Here is a 23042-nt window from a genome sequence, read left to right as displayed (position 1 = left end):
ATAAGCATGTACACCCTTTAACTAAGGCTGACCCCCATATGAGAACTATTAGGACTTTAAGAACTTTAAACATGCACTATCTACCTTTTAACATGCACTATCTGCAACCATCTTGGACTCTAACCACAGGCGCACTTTACACTATACATCCTATATACCACTTTATAGACTGCACATATACACATATTACATTTATTTATTTATTGACGGACTGCACACACTATGTTCACCCATTCACTCTTTATCTTTTATATCTCTATTTATTGTTTTTATCATTTTTGTATACCTTTACTTCTCCTGTGTTTCACTCTGTTTTCTGATGTTTCTGCTCTGACACCGGAATTTCCCTCCGGGGATTAATAAAGGTTCATCTTATCTTATCTTATCTTAAAGGTCCCATATTATAAAAAAGTGAGATTATCATGTTTTTTTTAATTATAAAGCAGGCTTAAGTCTTATATAAATACTGTGAAAGTATCGAAACACTTAATCCACAGGGAAATACACACCCCGTATTCAGCAACTCTGCATTTGAAAAAAAGCTGTTAGGATTTCTGCCCATTCGTGATGTCACAAATATACAATATTTAGACCCTTGACACAATTTTAAACGGAAACATTCTAAATGTGTCCCAGTTTATTTCCTGTTGCAGTGTATGTGAATGTCATCCGCTGACAGGAAGTACACATGGACCCAAGCTGTTACCTAGCAATGCAATTCTGTTGCAATAACGTCAAAATGCGCTAAAACGGAGCGTTTCAGACAGAGGGTAAATACAGGCATATTCAGGCTGACAGTATGAGGAAAATAAAGTGTTTTTTTTAACATTACAGCATGTAACATGTTCTAGTAGAAACACAAAATACAAGTATGAACCTGAAAATGAGCACAATATGGGACCTTTAAGATCAGATTTATGGCTCACCACAAGAGGTGTCTGTTTCTCTCCCTTAATTGCATCCTAAATTAAAGTCCCGTTACAACAGCAGCAGTGACTAGTTCAGTCCATCACATCACCCGGATGCATGTAGGCTATGTCACACACACAGCATCATCATCATGTCACCAACACAGCATCAAATCCCCCCACGCCACCACGTCCTCTCCTCCTCTCCATCTCCAGATCCGCCGCTCCGCTCTGCTTTGGACGGGGGGGAAATCCTTAACTGAATTGCGTCATAAATACGTCAATAAACTCTCATTCACTGACGACCAGGTACCACGATAGCCGCCATATTCGCATCAATGAAGGCAGGGTAGCAGCAGCAGCAGCAGCAGCAGCAGCAGCAGCAGCGGTGGTGGTGGTGCTCTCTCTCTCGGTCATAGGCATCATCTAACTCTTCCCCCCCGGCACCGACACCCCAGGATCCCGTCCTCGATAGTAGACTTGGACACAGCTTGGATCTGATCGTCAAAGCAGCAGAACTAGCCACAGAGACACAGAGAGAGAGAGAGAGAGGTGGAAGACATGCAACGTGGAGGAGCGGAGGTCTAGGTGGACTACGATGCCTTAGACTTGAGATAGAGAGAGGAATCCTGGCACAAGATGGAGATAAACAGTGAGGTTTGTGGCGAGGTGAGTTGATCAACGCTTTGCATATGAATTCACCTAACACATAAGTTATATCTGTGCTCTGTGAGGATGGTGAAGAAGCTTAAACTGGCGTCACGATCTGCAGCAGGCTGCACCGTGATGCATGCTAATGCTACTGCTAACAGCTGGTGTTACATGTTTATTGTTGTTGCTTTGTTGTCTCAGGGTTTATTACTAGGTTTAATTATAGTATTAGTTTTCTATCGCAACCAGCTCGTTATCCCGGGCTCTTAATAATCCAAACGACACACGGAGCTCCTCTTAGTTGTTGTTTATTTACACTTCTTCAAGAGCAGTTTAGCCTCTTAGCTTAGCATTAGCATGTAGCATGGAGTTAGCATGCTAGCTGACAGCTCACAAGGCTTTGAAAACTTGGAGACAAGTTTTTAATTCAACCTCCACCGTGTTGTTAACAGAGAGCTGGTAAAGTTGTTTTTATGATTTTATGTATGTAGTAAGGCTGTGGGATATTTCTGCAACGTTTCATTTAGTTAAAGTTTGACACTAGCTGGTTAAATGAAGTCAGCAGCACAAGTGAATGAGATGTTAGCTTTAACTCTACTCTTATTGTGTTAAACTGTTCATCTACACAGACACATTATTAGTATATTAAGTGTATTAGCAAAGTAAAGTTGTGATAAAACATTACATATTCTGTCTACCAGGCTCACAACAACAGGGGATGTAAACCCTTGTTGTTAATTATGGGCTGATTTCTCATCTTCAGCCCTTTAGTGAAACCAATAATACATTTATTAATGCTGTGTTGTGATAACTGTGGAAAGGGGTTTGCTTTAGTATGGGGCCCCACTATGGGATGTTTTTTCATGTGCAGCTAAGCCAACCTGACATCCTAAACCTCTCCATCTCTGGGATTCTTTGCAGTCTTTGACACCTACAGTCCAAACCGTCTGTCTGTGTGTCTGTCTGACTATTACCAGAAAAATGAAAGTCGTAATTATGTTCTTTAAACCATATGAATGATCTTTAAAGTTCTGACTCACTAGTGGGAGAGATCAATCTAGGAGGATGACTAGTAGAACATGACAAACACCCACATGTTTTTCATCACAACTGACAACTCACAGAAATCAATGTGAAACATATATTTACTTTTCCTTATTATGAGGGTTAAAGCTCGTCAGCAGCACAAGTGAATGAGTGATATTAGCTTTAACTCTCCTTTTGTAAACTACGCAATAACTCTTATTTTGATAAAACTATTCATCTACACAGCCATAGTATTAGTACATTAACTGCATTAGCAAAGTAAAGTTGTGATAAAGCATTGCATATTGTGTCTACCAGGCTCACAACAACAGGGGATGTAAACGCTTGTTATTAATAATGGGCTGATTTGTCATCTTCAGCTCTTTAGTGAAACCAATAATACATTTAAAAGACGTTTATTAATGCTGTGTTGTGATAACTGTGGAAAGGGTCCGTTTGCTTTAGTATGGGGCCCCACTATGGGATGTTTTTTCATGTGCAGCTAAGCCAACCTGACATCCTAAACCTCTCCATCTCTGGAATTCTTTGCAGTCTTTGACACCTACAGTCCAAACCGTCTGTCTGTCTGGTTGTCTGTCTGACTGCTGTGACTGTTTTAAAGCAAGCAGAAAGAAGCTATTGCAACATACACTTCTGACCTTTTGTTGAGCTAAACCCCCCCATCCTGTGATAGTTTGGAAGAATTCAACCACAACATTTCTGGCAATCTGTTGAAAGGAGCTCGGTTTATGTAGGTGGCATGGAAACATTGAATAATCCATTATGCCCCAAATATATTACTATGTTTCAAAATCTCTCGCTACAAATGGGCACTTTAATCTGCTGTCCACAGATTTGCAGCACACTTGAAAGCCACCGAGATAACAGAAGCACACAGTAAACATTAAGCTTATCCACTTAAACTGGGCTAGTGGTTTAACACTTGTATCAAATGTGGACTTTGAAGGAGATATTTCAACGCCGACATCAGTGATTGCGAGATGATATTATGTACGGCTGTCAGACCGTCTTTTCAAATGGCTGAAAAAGGCTCGCCTGGTTGTGCTGCAAGTGTAGGCTGCGCTCTGTTACAAGCCGTGATGAGCCACAGCAAAAGGTGGGAGTGAAAATGTATGTGTGAATTATGACACAAGCACTGCCCTGGCTTTGGCTAGCCTGCATGTTATACTTCAGAGATGGCTTAAATTTTGGAAAAAACATTCTCTTGCTTTGAAGCGTAACATCGTGACTGATTTTGAATCTTTATGTTGATAATGTCATTCTATATATGTGAGATATTGGGCAAGTGGTGTGTTGGCCTCTGTTCTGTGGGATGTACGTGAGTGTATGTTTGTGGCTCCACCCACTGAGTGGGCTTGCGTAGTGCTATGACTCATCCCCCCTCTTCAGAGGCTTGATGGAATTCAACACACAAACACACCGGACTGAATACATCATGCAGGCTGGAGCACAGAATTGAAATATACAGACCTGGTTAATGTCACGGCGGCCAGTTTATTGTCAGATTTTACGTGTGGATGCTGAAATATCTGACATTCCTGTGCTGACAGTAGGGCTATTCAAACAAAGGAAATAGAGCCATGAAACAGGCTCCTAAATGTAGAACAAAGCACGTCTGTCTGTGGTCTTTAAAAAACAAGCATGTTGCCACCACCATCACCCCCGAAGCCCTGAAAGAGCTGGACCCTAGTTTGTCCTCAAGAGGTTGAATGCTGACTGCAGCCCTAGCAAACATCAGCCTCTCAGAGCCAGTCAGACATGTTGTTTTTGTCCTGGCTGGGGATTAAGCTAGAATGCTAATAATGAGGGGCTTTATAGGGACAGGATGAGAGCTGGACAGCTGGACGGGCTTTAGAGTATGGACTCCATACTGTTTGACAACAAATAAGAGCTGGAAAAGTTAAAAGCGCTCTGTTGTTATTGCATGTGACTCATTGATTTCATCTGTTGAATCCTCCGTCATACATGTGGGCGTGCGGCAGCTGCGCTCATCGTCCTGCTCAGCTGAAAACAAGGATGAACAAGCTTTTCTGAAAGTGTTTACCGACTCTGATGATATTTTTTGGTTTCGCTGCAGGTCAATGGACATGAAATAATGGACGAGCCCATGGAGGAGGGAGAGTCTTTCTCACACTGTGTAAGTAATGGTGGGCTTGAGGTTTTAGAAGCATGTGCATGTGGGATGACAGACCTGCGGTCTTGCGTGGCTGTCTCATGCTGATACTGTTTGTGTAGGATGAAGGGACATATGAGGAGATTCCTATCACCCACCTTGTGAAGGAGGGCTGTGAGAAAGCGGATCCATCTCAGTTTGAGCTGCTCAAAGTCCTCGGCCAGGGCTCTTTCGGCAAGGTGAGGAAACGCAGCAGACAAATCAAATGTTTCCATCAGTGCAACCCCTAGGTGTCTTTCTAAATGTCTCCTGTTCTCTCAGGTATTTCTTGTCAGGAAGCTCTTGGGTCCAGATGCTGGTCAGTTATATGCAATGAAAGTTCTAAAAAAGGCATCTTTGAAAGGTAAACGCAGCAACTTTGTTTTCAATCTACATCCACCCGAAGCAGCACAGTGCAAATGTCCTGTCCTTGGTGTTGAATTTCTCCCTCTCACTGTCTGTCCCTTCCTGTTTTGTCTCTCCAGTCAGGGACAGAGTTCGCACTAAGATGGAAAGAGACATTTTAGTGGAAGTCAATCATCCCTTCATAGTGAAATTGCACTACGGTAAGAGAAACTCTTGTTTACATAGTGTGCAGGCGATTATATAGAATACAGATTAAATCCCAGTTCAGGTAGGGATAAGCTGCTTATGTGCATCTTTATGTTCAAATCAGAAGCGTAAATTGTTAAAGGTGCTATTGATAACATTCAGCCACTAGATGTCGTTGGCAACTGGCAATTTGATCGCTGACGACCCAGAGATACCACGTGATACAAAGGTTGTTATGCTATTGGCTCACAAGCATTGTTAGAAGTGAGAACCAAACATCCGATATCTTCCACAAAGATAAACAAAACATTCACTTTGGACTCGTCAAAATATTTTAAATAATCGATAACGTTACTCGCTCCTGTCACCGCCGCTCTCTCTCTTGCTTCACAACTCACTTCCCTCGTACACACACACACTGGCTCTGCTCCAAATGACCTACACAACTCTTACAACAAATGGCTCTACAGAGGGCCGTTTGCGTTTTTGCATCGACCACCGTAGCTCTCCTACACACTTGGCACACGGGAGAGGTTTCAGTTGGTTGCAATCTGCAACCTCACTGCTAGATACTGCCAGATCCTATACACTGTCCCTTTAACAGACAAGATTGCAACAATCCACGTGAAAAAACAATGGTTAAAAACAAAAGGATCAAGCGAATGTTATTCTGATATGATTTCATCATTGTTAGTGTTAGCAAGCTGTTGCTATTCTAAGTGAGTTGTGGTGTTTACACGTGTCACCCTGAGAGTCTCTGTTGAAATGCGAACATAATTAGTTGGTAGGTAATTGACTTGTTTCCTCATCTCCCAGCCTTTCAGACAGAAGGGAAACTGTATTTAATACTGGACTTTCTCAGGGGAGGGGATGTATTCACTCGCTTATCCAAAGAGGTAAGCTGACGTCCTGTTGCTTCACATGTCATTATACTTTAAGTTATTTTATTTTATTTTTTTGTCTGAAAAGAAAAATACAGCATGTCCTTATCATTCAAGTATTTAATGGTCTTTTTTTTTTTAACCCCTAATGTTTTAAACATGTTTGTGAAGATCAGAACCACATATGCCTCAATGTTATTCCAAGAACCCTAAGGAATTGTTAAAGCTGACAGCTACAAATGGAACAGGTGCAAATTTAGTATGCAAGAATGTTTAATTTATTTTATAAGAGCATAAGTACTGCCAAGTCATTTGTCTCTCCTGCTTTCTGTTTGCTTTTTATTCAAATTATGCCTTGAATTCCTCTCGGAAACACACACGAGTGCTTTTCTTGGAATCTTTATCCGCTTTTAGATCATCGGTTTCTTGTCAGTTAGAGGCTCAAATCAGCTTTTTCAAACGCTTTCAGGGAACTCAGACAATGTGTGATTGTTCTCCTTGTGTTGAAAGGCATGTCTCGGAAACCAAAGCGATAGCTGCTGGCAGTGTCAAATCAACAGCTTGCTGAGTCGTGTAACCTATTTGAAATGTTGATATTGTGACAATAACAATGCTCTGTTTTCTCTGTTTGTGGTTACTGAAGCTTAATATTGAAGTTGTGTGTCTTTTTTTTTCCTTTGCTGCTGAATTTCTCTCCTCTTCTTAGTTCAGAGAGTAAATTTGTCCAGTTCTTATCAGGTTATGTTTACAGAGGAAGATGTGAAATTCTACCTTGCAGAGCTGGCCCTGGCCCTTGACCACCTGCACAGCCTGGGCATAGTTTACAGAGATCTCAAGCCAGAGAAGTAAGAACACTAAGACCTTTGACCCCTCACACTCAAACCCCACAGTCATCTTTCAACGTACTTATAGATATTTGTTCTCACAAAACTACTGATGATTTTTGGCTTGCACATATAAACTGTACGGCCCTGGCCGTCATCACCTGCCATAGGCACTTACTCATTATTTCCGAAAGTTGATACATTACTGTGATTAACATTTAAAATTGAATATGTTTCAATTATCATTTTTCTACTTGGACATTAATGAGATACTTAACTTTATCACGAGAAAACAAAAGGTTGTTTGTCAGGGGAAGTTAATAGAAAGATACACATGTGACTAAGGGTACATACTGTACAAATACATATTCTCGAGAAACCGCATTAATAAAAATGTTTGAATCATGTCCGTTAAGGGCTTCCGTATCAAAGACCTAAAAGCAAAATTACTGCCTTATGTCATAAAGAGGAGATTATGCTACAAGATGATTTACATATTGCCCATATGCTGTATGCATAAAACATAGACCTAAAACGTTGAAAGGATTTTATACCAGATGTTTTAAAGAGACATTTAGTCTTATATGACAGATGGCTGAAAAGAAATCAAAGAACATTTGTTTTTCAACATCTAAAAGAAACTGAGTGTGTGAATTTCTCCACTGATTCTGTTAAATTCCATTATATTAAAGTCCAAATTATAGCATCATGCAATTCTCTTTAGGATGAATGTGTTTTTCTGAACTTGACACGCGATCTTCACCATATACGGCCAATCCCTCCATCTATGTTTCTAAGTCATTTCAGCCCATAACTTCACTGAACACATGTTTTCACACGGACACATACCAACTAACAGATTTGTGACTTTAGCACTTTAGTTAACCTGAATAGTTTCAGAATCTGTGAGTGGATGTGTCCAATGTAGCTTCGAATGGAGTACTCTGATCGGTTATTCCTCATAATTAGCAGTCAATTTGACACCCCCAGAACTTAAGAATAGATGTGCAAAGATATCCTAACACCTTTAGTGATTTTAAGGCATGAGATTGCTTTAATACTGTCGTTGTATTGTTGTTGTAGCTCACCTCCATTGAAAACCTGCTCTTTTCTTCCAGCATCTTACTTGATGAAGCTGGACACATAAAGTTAACAGGTATGTTTTTGACTTAATGCTAAATAAATTCAATATTTGACTTATTTTTTTAATTGTAAAAAGCTATTTTTTTTATTCAAAAGAGTAATTGAATAGTCTAATCTAGTTAATAGCCTGTAATTAAACTGTTTCATATTAAATGTGTCTTTACTGAGAATAGATTCACGACCCAGTTTTTGTCCTTTAGGCTGACTTTCCTCGGCAGCTATTTTCCTAAAAGAATTAAAGCTCTGCATAGTATAAGTACTGGATGTGACTGTTCAGTCTGCTGTGTATCTCACCTTTTTGCTTTGCTTTGCGTTGCTGTTGCGCAGACTTTGGCTTGAGTAAAGAGTCAGTAGATGTTGATAAGAAGGCATATTCCTTCTGTGGTACGGTGGAGTATATGGCCCCTGAGGTGGTCAACAGGAGAGGACACACGCAGAGTGCGGACTGGTGGTCTCTGGGAGTACTTATGGTACGGAAATCTTTTTTTTCTTTGACATTTATATGAACTGAAAAGAAGAAAAAAATCATATTAATGATATTCCCTTTCTTTAATTGTGTGTTTGCAGTTTGAGATGCTAACGGGGACATTACCGTTCCAAGGGAAAGACCGCAATGAGACCATGAACATGATTCTCAAGTGAGTCGTTATGTACTGTATGATTAAGACACTCACAGCGGGACAGAAGTGACACGCGTTTTGTAATTAGAAGGGCTGTCAATCGATTAAAATATTTAATCACGATTAATCTCATGATTGTCCATAGTAAATCGCAATTAACTATTAAGATTTGTCAAGTATTTAATACTCTTATCAACATGGGAGTGGGCAAATATGCTGCTATATGCAAACGTATGTATACATTTATTATTTTAAATAAATTAACAACACAAAACAATGACAAATATTGTCCAGAAACCCTCACAGGTACTGTATTTGGCATAAAAAATATGCTCAAATCATAACATGGCAAACTGCAGCCCAACAGTCAACAACAGCTGTCAGTGTGTCAGTGTGCTGACTTGACTATGACTTGCCCAAAACTGCATGTGATTATCATAAAGTGGGCATGTCTGTAAAGGGGAGACTTGTAGGTTCCCATAGAACCCATTTTCATTCGCATATCTTGAGGTCAGAGGTCAAGGGACCCCTTTTGAAAATGGCCCACTACAACCTAAAAATCGCAAGTTCGGTTAAAGAAATTGGTGGCGTTAAAACAAATTTGCGTTATTATAACCTCAACTTTGACAGCCCTAGTAATTAGTGATCCGTAGCTTTTCTTTTTGTCCATATCCACCTGTCGCTCTCTGCTCTTTTCCCTTCTCCAGAGCTAAGTTGGGAATGCCCCAGTTCCTCAGTTTGGAAGCCCAGAGTTTGCTGAGAATGCTGTTTAAACGTAACCCTGCCAACAGACTAGGTAAGGCGCATTAAAGCCCATTGTGTGTGCGAGTGTGTAGATCTGTTAGAATAACAGAAAACGAGGTGTGTTGTGCCACTCGCTTAGCTTTGAGCTTGTTAACATTTTGGCATCCACTTAAATCACATGGCGAAAACCCCGCTGAGAGAAAAAATGTGTGAATGTGTTGATCCTAACAATAACAATAAAAACCGAACGTGCCAGGTTAAGTGAACCAGAGCGATCTGTGTCTTCAGGGGCCGGGCCCGACGGAGTGGAGGAGATCAAACGCCACGCTTTCTTTTCCACCATCGACTGGAATGTGAGCACACACACATACACACACACATACACACACACACACACACACACACACACAAAAAACCCTCTCATTTCTCATATACACACACACAGACATGTAACTCTCCAGCTTCTGTTGAGGCTTCACACCTAACAAACGGTTGGCTTGGTGAGTTCTGGCCATCAGTCTTGGCCACGCCAACTATGTTTGTGTGTGTGTGTGTGTTGTCTGGGCAGAGGGCCAGTTCTCGCTGTGTGTGCACTAATAGCCCTGCGTGAGTGTTTAGGAGCCCGCAGGATGCTATTGGCTGGACCGGGCTGTGGAGAGATGGGAGCGGGTTAATCTGGGAGGGGTCTTCTTGGCTTCTCTCTCTCACATATGTTCTCACACACACACACACACACACACTGCAAACAGCCTGTGGTGGGGTCTGATTCCTAACATGTATGTGTGTTTTCTGCATCGATATCTTCTGCAGAAACTGTACAGGAGAGAGCTCCAGCCCCCATTCAAGCCCGCAGCAGGTAAACCAGATGACACGTTCTGCTTCGACCCAGAGTTCACCGCTAAAACGCCTAAAGGTAAATCTACACCTACACACACACACACACACACGCTCAGCTTTCAGCTTAAAAACAACAGCCACTCCTGCAGCCATGGAAACTGCAACTGAGCACTGACTACAAGAAATAACCAAATATAATGGGTGTCTGTATGTTGATATGACTATATTATGAATTATCTTTTTGTATATCTAGACTCCCCAGGTATCCCTCCCAGTGCTAACGCCCACCAGCTCTTCAAAGGCTTCAGCTTTGTCGCTCCGACCCCGATGGATGAGAACAAGAGCTCCCCACTGCTCAGCATACTCCCGATAGTTCAGGTGAACAAACATTATCTCTACTTTGGAAATGTCCTCTTTCACAATTTACACAGGTTGATTGTTAGCATATTAACTCAAATACACGAATGTCACGCACAGATATTCTTTTGCTCTTTAGCTTTTGTATGATGATTACTTGCTGCACAAAAGTAATAGAACAATTCAATTTTTCTCCAATAGCGGACCATTTTGCAACATGATACTGACTAGATGTGTCTACTATTTTACTTTGGAGCTTAACACAGCGCCCTTGCGAAAGCTGGTCAAAACACTGACTTCATTTACATGCACACTATTATTCAGAATTTAATACAGGTCATGTAAACCGCAAATTCCGTTTTGTATTTTCTGAATTAAGCCTTATTTCATGTGAGCGTTTTCCGATAAAGAAATGTGAGATATGCCAATATTATTTTGGTTTTAGGAGCATTCTTTTGACATGTATACAGCAAAGTCAGAATATGCGTCCCAATTGGGGTTTTTACAGCAGTTTACGACACACAGCCTCTTGCCCGTTTGCGGCCAGCTCTGTGTGTCGGACACAAACCAACCAGCCGACAGTTTGCAGAGATGCATGCCCCAAAAGAAAAGCCCACATTTGTGATCGGAAGGAGAAACACACCTACTTTTAAACATTATGAAAGACTTGGATATTAACAGGTTTTTGGATATGCGCAAATAAAGTTAAAGGTGGTTGAAGGAATGTAAGAGGGAGGCTGTGTTTGCACGGTGGAACAAGTCCGCCACCGGTTACGTTAATCGGCGTATGCACGGCTGCATGTAAATGGGAATACTAATGGAATATTAATTTTCGTTAGCCGTGTAAACAGTTTAGTAGGTCTCTTTTTACAGTAAGGGAAAAAAATTAATATTTTGTGCGTGTTAACACTTCAGTTAACACATCTGTAACTGTTTTTTCGCAGCAATTTAGTAGATAAGAACTCTGCTGAATACTTTTCTAGAGGTGCTTACACACTTCCTTTCACGGCTCTACTGGCTGCTTTTGTTCAATCTGACAATATTCACAGCGTTCGCTGCAAACTTAAATGTTGATTTCTGTACAATGAAGTGAAATTATGATCTAAATTGATTGACATGATGGCAGAAATCAAAACTAGTTGCCAAACAACCAAAATTATATTTAGTGGTTGTTGTGTTCCACTGCAGACCTACACACACACACACACACACACACACTCAGCATGGCTCAATTTATGCCCATAACTGTTAATTTGACAGCATTTTGACATTACATGATGTGTGAAAAGGGAGCAGATACTACAATGGTGGTAAATCTGCAATGACAGTTTGACTGCTGAATATGTAATAACATTACTACTACAAGCTCCACTCTGGCATATTTGTGAACAGAAGTGTTAAACGAATGGTGTGGAGGAGCACACAACACCACATCAGATGTGTAGGCAAGCCTTGTGAAGGACAGAAGCTGCTGGTTTTACTGGAACACTTTTTAGATTATTTATTTATTTAGTTAATGTTAAAGAATGTAATGTAACAGTTGAAATGTTGTTCTGTTCAGATGCACGGGGGCTCGACCAAGTTCTCTGATCTGTACGAGCTGCAGGAAGACATCGGGGTCGGCTCCTACTCCATTTGTAAACGCTGTGTACACCGAGTCTCTACCATGGACTATGCTGTGAAGGTAGGAAGGCCACCGATGCATTATGTGTCATGTTCACTATCAATAGTTGCATTGATGCTGTGAGTGTGTGACAGCCTTTTTATGAAGTTTTCTCTCATGGTCTGAGTATCTGTGTATGTTTTTTATAGAAATAAAAAAAATAACCTTACTCCACTATTACTGCATTTTTGATCAGCGTTAGAAAGCGCTGTGGTATAAAATTCCTGGGGAACTAAATGACTAAAATATATTAGATGACTGTAGTATTTTCATATATCGGTGTTTCTAGAATGTGGGTTCATAAAAGCTTCTGAACCTCAATGAAATTGCGGATAATTTAGTAAGCATGTCTATTGTGGTTAGCAAGGACATGCACAAGGCCGGACTAAAGTTGCCCGAGCAATTCGCATTGCTTCACCGTAGTAGGGTTATGTGAACGGACATGAATGGCATCCAACGGACATTCAAATCGACAGCATCACTCAGAAATGCTTTTCAGTTTTATAACCTATTGTGACCTGTTGCCTTTTGGGGAAGTGTTCAGTGTTCCCTACAGTCTAATACACAAGTGGTGAAAATGTTCCATGGTTTTTATAATGAAAATAGTTTACCACAGTTACCAAGCGACAAAATGTCACCTCAGCCCCCAGCAGGAGGATTGTGTCCGTCTCTGACACTTGAACTACTGGCATATTAATAAAGATGGTCAGTGAGCAGTCACAATATGAAAGTGAAAAGAATTTTTACTTTTTTTTTTTTTTTTTTTACTGACTGAAATTCTGGTTACCTTTTTAAAGTTCATTAAGATAACTATGGATATTTGTGTTATTTTTTAGTTATTTTTTTATGTTTGTTTTATTTTAATCTTTTCATGCAGAAATTGGTGCCTTTGCCAGGGATAAAAATCATTGTCAGAATTTGAATTAAAAAAATAATTTCCAGAGTGGTATGCCCCCACAACCCTTAGGGGACTTCTCACCTTCGCTGCTTTGTCGCCGTTTATTAGGTCGGAGCAATAGCGCCCTCAAAATGTCTGTGCACGTCCCTGGTGGTTAGTGTTGCCAACAGACCAGTAGAGGGCAGCACAGCTTCAGCAACTGAAGCCTTTAAGGCAGTGCTTTACTGTTTTAAAATATCTCAGCTGTTTGTTGTAGTACACTCTCTAATTTGACTAACTGCTCATGTGTTTCCATGTGTCTCAGATTATAGACAAAAGTAAGAGGGACCCCTCTGAAGAGATCGAAATCCTGATGCGATACGGACAGCATCCCAACATCATCACTCTGAAAGACGTCAGTAACATCTGTGTGTGAGCATTTCACGACCGTAAAGTTTTTAGTTTGTCACCGTGCTGACAGGTTTTCTCTCTACATGTGTGTCAGGTGTATGACGAGGGCAGGTATGTATACCTGGTAACAGAGCTGATGAAGGGAGGGGAGCTGCTGGACAAGATCCTCAGGCAGAAGTTTTTCTCTGAGAGAGAGGCCAGCGCTGTGCTCTACACCATCACCAAGACTGTTGACTACCTCCACTGCCAAGGGGTGAGGAGACACTTCTGCACTTTGTACGAGCACAAAGTGAAAATGTGATGTCTTTTTCTCTAATGATTTCTTTTCCTCCTCCTCCTCCCCAGGTGGTACACCGAGACCTGAAGCCCAGTAACATCCTATATATGGATGACTCGGGAAATCCTGACTCCATCAGGATCTGTGACTTTGGATTCGCCAAGCAGCTTCGGGGCGGCAACGGCCTGCTCCTCACGCCCTGTTACACCGCCAACTTCGTGGCACCAGAGGTGAGAAATGATGGGAGAAAAAAGAGAACAAATACTAGAAGGAATATAAGACTTGATACCTGAAAGATACAATTTAGAGATACAGAGAAAGGGGTATGATATAGGAGAGAGCATGTTAAATGGATATAAGAGTAACATGTAAAGAAGAGAATTCCCATTGGTATGAGTCCCTAATGGTTTGCCTTTCTTTGTTTGTGTGGGTCCAGGTACTAATGCGGCAAGGTTATGATGCAGCCTGTGATATATGGAGTCTTGGAGTTCTACTGTATACCATGCAGGCAGGGTAAGACAAAAATGTTGGATCATTTGGCTTGAATGTAGGAGGGAATGATTAATTGTGAAGTGTCCAAATTTCTCAACTTGTCTAATGCCGTGTAAAGATGGAGCCCAAAATAGTACATCAGTGCTCTTGCTATTTACTTTGCTTGTACTGTTGCTGTCATTATGGACAGTTTGGAGCACTTTCTATGCTTTTTTTAGTTGCAAATTTCCCCAGAATTTCCGATAGTTGTATTCATGATGTGTTTAATTGCCACAAAGTGGCAGTCAAGTTTGCCTTATGAGACTAGTAGGGGTGTGAGTCTTTCAGTATCTCACGATTCGATTTCGATTCTTGGGCACATGATTCAATTTAAAATTGATTGTCGATTCAAAACAATTCCTGATTCAGTACATAGGGGTGCTAATTTCAGGATCTCCTCCAGTTCGCTGTGCCCTAATTAAGGCGGTGTGGCAAATTATGGCATGAAAGCAGAGTAAAGATGATGGACTTTTTAGATTTGAAAAAGTTAGATCAGCTGATTGCAACAACTTCAACACACAAGGGCAAAAGTTTACATTTAAACACTTATTACTAAAAAGTATTTCAATTCTCAGTGAATGCAAGAATAACAAGTTCAAGTTATACAAAAAAAAAATTCTACCTGTTATATAAAATAAAATTGTGAGGCTTAGGCTAGCTGCCTTTTTGACTTGCCAATTTAAAAAATAAATTGTATATAAAATATCACTCTAAAACTGTTATTATTATTTTTTCAACAAATTACACAATAATGCTTGACACAACTTTTGACTTAGTTGATTATTGGCCATCAGTAGCAATATGCAGATTCTTTTGTAGAAAAAAAAAGTTTAAAGAAAATCAGTTTTTGGAAGTTGTGAATCAAATCAGAATCTTAGAAAATAGGAATCTGGATTCTTACATGAATCTATTCTTCCCCCGCAGAGATTAGTATACAGTAGAATCTATTAAATGATAAATACTTCATGTGTGTTCTTAACGTCTGCTCTTAACCCCCCGTCAGGTACACGCCGTTTGCTAATGGGCCAAACGACACACCAGAGGAGATTCTTCTCCGGATAGGATCTGGAAAGTTCTCTTTGACAGGCGGCAACTGGGATACCGTATCAGACACCTCAAAGGTACACACACTCAAACACACACACACACACACACAGACAGACACCGACACGTCGTCGCTTCACACAGGTGGTGTGTCTTTGAAGCTAATATTCATTGGTACTGTGACTTTAAAGCACATTTCTCAAAGTCTAATATTACTGTTTTTGTTCTCTTCTCATGTCTGTAAGCACACTTGTTTTTGAAAGGTGCTATATAAACGTAATTTAGCTGTAATATTTAGATTGGATCCCATTTGGATTGATCAGTTTCGTTCTGTGTTGTAAAACTGACGATTGAACAACAAGGCTTATGCGTGTTTAAATGACTAAGATGCAATGAAAAATCACACTTCAGTTGAAATTCATTTTTTTCTCTCCCTCATAATACTTTTCTGACTGGATGTTATTTTGTGTTCCAGGACCTGCTGTCCCATATGCTCCATGTGGACCCTCACCAGCGATACACAGCAGAGCAGGTTCTAAAGCATTCCTGGATCACCTGCAGAGATACGTTACCACACTTCCAGCTCACACGCCATGATGCACCGCACCTCGTCAAGGTGGGTGTATAAATATATCCTCCTCATTAACAAACAAAGATGGGGTAGAATTTAAAGGCTAGTGGTACCTCATCGTTACATGGTCTCACATGTGTTGGTCGTATTGGTAATGAAAGTTCACTCAGTGTTTCTAAACATGGAACCACGTCATCTCTCCGAACCAGAAGGCGGTCTGATGTCATACTCTTGCAGTGCCTCTTGACATATAAAAGTGAGGCTGATGCTTGGTGATTCATACACTTCTAACCTCATCTATTACTAATACCAGATCCAGCAGAGCAGATGTGTCCAGCCTTCTATCTTATCTCGCCACTTATCAAGGTCGGCTGCTTCTTTCAAATGGAACACGTCAGGGTGTATTTTTGACACAACACGTTTGCCGCTGAAGTGGCTTAAGTCGCGAGAGCACTGTTGCTAGGCGACTGACAACAAAAAAAGGATGCTGCCTTGTTCAGTTTTCAAAAATGGTGAATCATTTTTTTTTGCACTCCAACATCAATATCAGAACGATATGACAGGATAACGAGAGTAGATAACAAAACTGACATTAAAGAGGACCTATTATGCAATTGTGCGTTTTCCCCTTTCCTTTAGTGCGTTATATAGTTTATTTGTGCGTGTAAAATGTCTGCAAAGTTACAAAGCCCAAAGTCCATGGCAAAGGGAGATACTCTCCCCCGCAGAAAGGGGGACTGGGCTCAAACAGATGAAAAGAGGTGCTGCAGCACAGCTATTATGAGAAAAATAAAGCGTTTTATGAACATTAAAGCATGTAAACATGTTCTAGTAGAAACCCAAAATACAAGTATGCACCTGAAAATGAGCATAATAGGTCCTCTTTAAAAAACGAAAGGAACTTCTATGGGTACCAACATCAGCGTACAGCGATCGGAAACTTTCCACTTATAAAGTCATGAGAACCCTCAACGTGACCCTACTGAAAGTCACAGAACAAACAGCATAACAGAGCAGTCATCCTTCTCTCCATTAACTCCCCTCATCTCCCCCTGCGATCACTCTATCACCCCCTACGGAGAGAGGTTGTCTGGGCAGCATCCTTTCCAAGCGCTTGAGCGGCTCTATATAGAGGCACTCTGAATTTAAAATGCTGAACTCTTCACCCAAACATGCAGAGAGAGGCCAGTCTTCCTGCACAGAAATCTGCTTTCTATATGTGATCCCGTTCACTCAGATTCAACCCAAAGCCTGTGATCATAGATGAGGGTCTGAACAAAGATCAACAGTGAATTGAGAGCTTCGCTCTTGTGTCTCACTTCTCTCTTCACCACAATGCAACAGACAAGCAGACAGGACAGACTCCTGTCTTACTTCTGGCTTAAAGTTACCACTCACAGAAATACAGTATTTTATAAGTTATACCTGTCATGCTAGAACTCCAGAAAAAAACTCAAATTTTCAAGGCAAAGATTCAACAAGATCTTGCAAAGGATCTTAACCCTGACGCTACAAGTTCCTGTAGAGTTTTCATGCAGTGAACAGCCTGTTCCACCTCACATTTCTGAGGTCTGCATGTGTTGAGACATTGCACATTATCCAAGGATCACCATTAGGGGATGCATCTGATCAGCAACAGTATTCAGTTCTGACATCCAAGCAAAGCTCTACTGATAGATTTCAGCGTCATTAACACCTCGCCACCGGGCGGTACAGTTATCGTCAGGTAGGATGGACGGTTCAATAGATTAATGCCGGTCACATTAAATTGTACGTTTTCTGTCAAAGACCATCTTTCCACTCGTCAGTCTGAATTTAGGTGTTGCTGACTGTGAACTCGTCATCCTGCTCTTAGTCATGAATCCCACTGCTGTCACTGATCTATTTTTGCTCTCCTCCTCTCTTGCACATGGGATTCAAGGTCTGACAAATAGTTTGTATTGAAAGGCCTCGCTGCACACCGCAGCCATCAGGAGGTGTTATTTGCGTGCCTGCAGCCACTTTGTTAGCCTGTTAGTCTCTTCCTTAAACTCTGTTAGGCACGTTTTCTGTCAGACTGAATGTTCCACCAGTTGGACTCTTTTCTGTCAACTGAGGACATTATGATGACGCAAGCATGAATCATTGTACCTGAACCTCTTGACCTTGACTGCCTGCACCACGGCCCTTAGTATTTGCGTATCATTTTGAAGATGTAATATTGTTTCGATACTTTTTAAGATGCATCTGCACTTGTGTTACTTTTAAGTGCTGCTCCCCATTCTGCACATTTTCAGATGACGTCTTTCTGATTCATCTCTGGATAAGTGGGTGGCACTTGATAAACAAACAAATGTAGTGCTATACAATGTTGAATAAGCTGGATGTTGGCAAACTCTCCCAGAATCTAAGAAACCTGTCAAGATGAATGGACCTGCTTCTTTTGTTGACTGGATATACATAATAATGATAATATTTTGTTTCCAAATAAGCAGATTTATCATGTTGAAACCATAGACCATATATAAGAAGCGGACATAGTCACCGTGACGTCACCCATTAGTTTGTGGACTGCCGTTTTGAAGCCTCAAGTTAGGCATTTTGGCCGTCACCATCTTGGTTATTTGCAACTAGAAGTGACACAAGTGTAGGGCTGCGTATTGGCAAAAATCTGCCGATACGATACGTATCACGATACAGGGGTAACGATTCAATATATTGCGATACTGTAAGCAAGGCGGTATATTGCAATTTTTTAAATGTATTTATTTAATTTTAGGAAAACTGTCATAGTATAAAGAACACACCAGAAATAAACCAATTTAGAATAGGCAAAAATATCACATTTGTTCCTCATGGTTTTTACCCAAAACTGCATGTGATTATCATGAAGTGGGCACGTCTGTAAAGGAGAGACTCGTAGGTACCCATAGAGCACATTTTCATTCACATATCTTGAGGTCAAAGGTCAAGGGACCCCTTTGAAAATGGCCATGACAGTTTATCCTCGCCAAAATTTAGCGTAACTTCAGAGTGTTATTTAGCCTCATTCTTGACTGTAGCTTTAAAACTTTCCGCGCTACATCCTCCGAAAAATAAAATAGTCAGATTTTTAAGAGGTTAATTAGAAAATCAATAGAGTTTTAGAGAATCAATACAGTATCGCACAACATAATATCGCAATACTCGTGTATGGATATTTTCTTACACCCCTACATGAGAGGGCGGAGCTAAGTACAGCCGAACGCTGAATAAGACATTTTTAGGCGACCAAAATGTTACAATTAACTTCCATGAACTGAAAGCACACTGTGAAAGGGTTAAAGTTCAAAGACGAAAACACGGACAATAGCCAGACCGGACAACGCCGTGGTAGTGACCTGTCAATGACAAGGTAGCCACGCCCTAATCATCCCCTGCTTTATGGTCTTTTTGACTCTAAATGGGACCATAGTTTACTAAATGAACATCATGCTGTATTGAAGAAGATTTGAAACTAGAGATTGAGACCATAAAACTCATGTTTACAATGTTTACTGAGGTGATAAATCAAGTGAGAAGTAGGTTTGTTTTCTCAAAGACTTCTATAAAAACAGACTTCTTTCAGCAACCAGAGGAATCGCCCCCTGCTGGCGGTTAGAATGAATGCAGGTTTAAGGCACTTCACCATTGGCTTCACTTTTCAGACCCGGAGGTAGCTTACTGGTTGAAATGAGCAGCACAAATTCATGACCAAAAACAAAACTTTGCCTTGTTTAGTACAACAAAACTGACTGATCTCCTGACCTGTACACCCTCTAGGGGAAAGAATGCAAAAAAGCTGGAGTCTTGTATCTATTTAAAAGTTAATGTGTTCATTTTGTTGTTTTCCAGGGAGCCATGGCTGCAACCTATTCAGCACTGAGCCAGAAAACAAGTCAGCCGGTGTTGGAGCCCGTGGCAGCGTCCAGTCTAGCCCAGAGACGCAGCATGAAGAAACTCACCTCAACAGACATGTAGACACACACACACACACACACACGAACCGCTCGCCCTCCAGTGTTGACCTCACTCTCAGTCAGACTCTCACACACACACACACACACACACACAGACCGAAGTCCTGGCCAGTCAGACCTACTGTCTCCCTTTTTAATCTATTTATTTGACACACCCGACATACTCACACACACATGCACACTCACACTGGACGAGGTCGCATCGTGACGAAGTAAGCCGAAGAGGAAGAGGGGGAAACTCACATATCTGTTACCGCTGGGGAGACAGACTTGTATTTATTTCCACAGCTTTCATATGCACTTGCCCTCCTCGCCTTTTTCATTCTCTCTTCCTCGCGTGGGGAAGAAACGCACCAGCTGATGTTCTCCTTCACTGTGATTGGCTGATTCAAAAGCTGCTTCGGTAAACTGTGCCCCCCCACCCCACACTGCTCTTCATCTGCGCTCTGTCATCCTCCTCCTCAGTTCTCTCTCCTTCCCGTGTTGGCTTTTGCTGTCTTTTCTTCTAAGTGCAGTAATGGTTTATGTGTGAGAGTGTTGGCAGGACGATATTGACCGAGGGACATCGTAAGACTGTTTCCTCTCTTCAAAATAAAAAGATATGATTCCACTCGTGGCGGATTAGAAAGTCCCTCAGGATCCAAATCATCTGCCAGCATTTTTGTTACATAAATGCATGTGTGGACAGAACCTGTACTTTTTTTTCCCCTTAAAATTCACCGTCTGACTCATGTTACTTTGTGATGCTAACAATGTATCAAAAGAGGAAAGATAAGCTGCAGATGGACAAATGATAATGTCTTTGAAGGTGGTTCAATGTGGTAACGACGACAGGAAATCTAGTTTGCAAAAAAAATCTATAAATATATGTAATGAAGATGAAGAGCATGTGGGGGGAGCTGTAGGGATTTCTCTGGGGGGGACGGGACGCACCCCGTCGAACCAGAGAGGCTGAATTACAAAAAAAAAAAAAAAAAAATTCCATGGATATCTCTTCAAAAAGACATTTGTGGAAATTGTATGATATTGTATTTATTTCATTTGATTTTTAAGATTCTATTTTTCTTTCAAGTTCTGTATATATTGACATTAAAGATCATTATTGACATGCATCCAGTGTGGTCCGAGCTGGTTTGTTCCATCACAAACATCTAACTCTACGAATGATTTAAAGCCAATCATCAGTAAAAAAAAACAGCATGAGACTATACAGTATAACTTTTGCTGAACAGCTGCCCTTGTGTTCAGAAGTGGAAATTACAGGGAAACACATTGAATTTCCATTCATTTTATGGAGAGTATTATTTATTTTTTATTTACTTTATGATAAAGCCAACAAAATGTTTATGCTAAAACTTTAACACAAGTAGACTAGGGTTAAAAAGTGAGAAAACAAACTCAGTAATGTGAGTTAGTCACCGTGAGATATATAAGTTTGCAAACATTAGCCACCATAAGCTACTGTACCAGAACAACTAAGGCTGTAGCAGCAAAACCCTTGAGGGCACTGAATGAAATGAGGTTGTTTTATTGCTCATGAATTCAAACTTGCACTGTTTTGTTTTGTTGTTTTCTTAAAGGAACAGTTTGTAGGATTTGGCAGCATCTAGTGGTTAGGTTTCAGATTGCAACCAACTGAATTTTCGCTTCTCCTGTGTGCCAAGCGTGTAGGAGAACTATGGTGGCCGATGCAAAATCGTGAAAACGCAAATGTTCCTCTCTAGAGCCAGCGTTTGGTTTGTCCCTCCTGGGCTGCTGTAGAAACATGGCGGCTGGCTCCGTGTAGAGGACCCGCTCCCTATGTAGATACAAACGGCTCATTCTAAGGTACCAAAATCACAGCAATTCTTATTTTCAGGTGATTTACACTTAAGAAAATAGTTATGAATATTATATTCCATTTTTGCCAATGGATCCCCTAAATGTTACACACTGTTCCTTTAAATCAACAGGGGCATCTCTTTCCAGAGACAGTCCTCTTACTCAGGATAATCCACAGACTTCATTGAACAAATTTCATTTGAACTTTGAACCTAAAATATGTTTGTAGCGCTGATGTAATGTTTCAGTGTTCACTTTTTTCACACTCGTGTTGGGGTGGCAGCAGAAGTCTCAGAGACAGATATTTGTATCCACTTAGATGTAAACACATCATTGACATATTATTATCCCTTTCTAAAGGCCATATGGTGATGTGTTAGCAAACAGTTGCATATTTACACATCCAGCAGATAGAGCAACATTAGCATTCATTTGGAGTGGTGTTTCTGGCCCTCTGGCAAATGTAAGTTGAATATTCACTCAGCTTTTAGCTCTACTTTCTACTACTCCACCAACTCCCAAGGGAAATATCTGACTGTTTAGCTGCTAAATGCTCCACTACGTTCACCAGCTAGATGCTAACCTTGTCATTCATTTGGTTATGGGCAAGTAGCATACAGCTAATTTATCAGAGCTGTTTTCACTGGAAACAGCTGCCTGTTGTGGCTTGAAACCAGTGGGCAACCTCTGGTTCTGAGAAGTGAAGCCAATGTGGAAGTGCCTTAAACTTGCATTCTTTGTAACAGCCAGCAGGGGGCGACTCATCTGGTTGCAAAAAGAAGTCTGATTGTATAGAAGTCTATGAGAAAAGGACCCTACTTCTCACTTGATTTATTACCTCGGTAAACATTGTAAACATGAGTTTATGGTCTCAATCACTAGTTTCAAGTCTTCTTCAATACAGCATGATATTCATTTAGTTTTATTTATTTTTATGGTCCCATTTAGAGTCAAATAGACCATAAAGCAGGGGGTGATTTAGCGCGTGGCTACCTTGTGATTGACTGGTCGCTACCACGGCGTTGTGTGGTCTGTGAGTTGTCTGTATTTTTGTCTTACAACTTTAACCCTTTCACAGTGTGCTTTCAGTTCATCAAAGTTAATTGTAACATTTTGGTCGCCTAAAAACGTCTTAGTCAGCGTTCAGTTGTACT

At 40.8% G+C, this 23042-nt stretch overlaps 1 protein-coding gene across 2 annotated transcripts; it reads left to right on the top strand.

Moving 5' to 3' along the window:
• Nucleotides 1-1104: 1104 nt before the first annotated feature.
• Nucleotides 1105-21179, top strand: LOC141775073 (ribosomal protein S6 kinase alpha-6). 2 transcript variants are annotated; one of them, XM_074647999.1, is made up of 22 exons: nucleotides 1105-1577; nucleotides 4684-4743; nucleotides 4842-4958; nucleotides 5041-5122; nucleotides 5244-5324; nucleotides 6127-6206; nucleotides 6930-7036; nucleotides 8134-8171; nucleotides 8486-8628; nucleotides 8726-8796; nucleotides 9486-9574; nucleotides 9811-9875; nucleotides 10333-10435; nucleotides 10613-10737; nucleotides 12278-12400; nucleotides 13582-13671; nucleotides 13762-13920; nucleotides 14013-14174; nucleotides 14381-14457; nucleotides 15479-15596; nucleotides 15995-16135; nucleotides 19943-21179. In XM_074647999.1, the coding sequence occupies exons 1-22, from the start codon at nucleotides 1548-1550 to the stop codon at nucleotides 20066-20068; spliced, it is 2187 nt and encodes a 728-aa protein (XP_074504100.1). In that variant the 5' UTR covers nucleotides 1105-1547; the 3' UTR covers nucleotides 20069-21179. The 2 variants fall into 2 exon arrangements, with proteins under 2 accessions (XP_074504100.1, XP_074504101.1); XM_074648000.1 differs by having other exon boundaries at nucleotides 1246-1577; nucleotides 6920-7036.
• Nucleotides 21180-23042: the final 1863 nt, after the last annotated feature.

The sequence above is a fragment of the Sebastes fasciatus genome, chromosome 10, assembly GCF_043250625.1.
Source record: "Sebastes fasciatus isolate fSebFas1 chromosome 10, fSebFas1.pri, whole genome shotgun sequence".
NCBI lineage: Eukaryota > Metazoa > Chordata > Actinopteri > Perciformes > Sebastidae > Sebastes > Sebastes fasciatus.
This window is presented reverse-complemented; position numbering and strand designations above follow the sequence as displayed.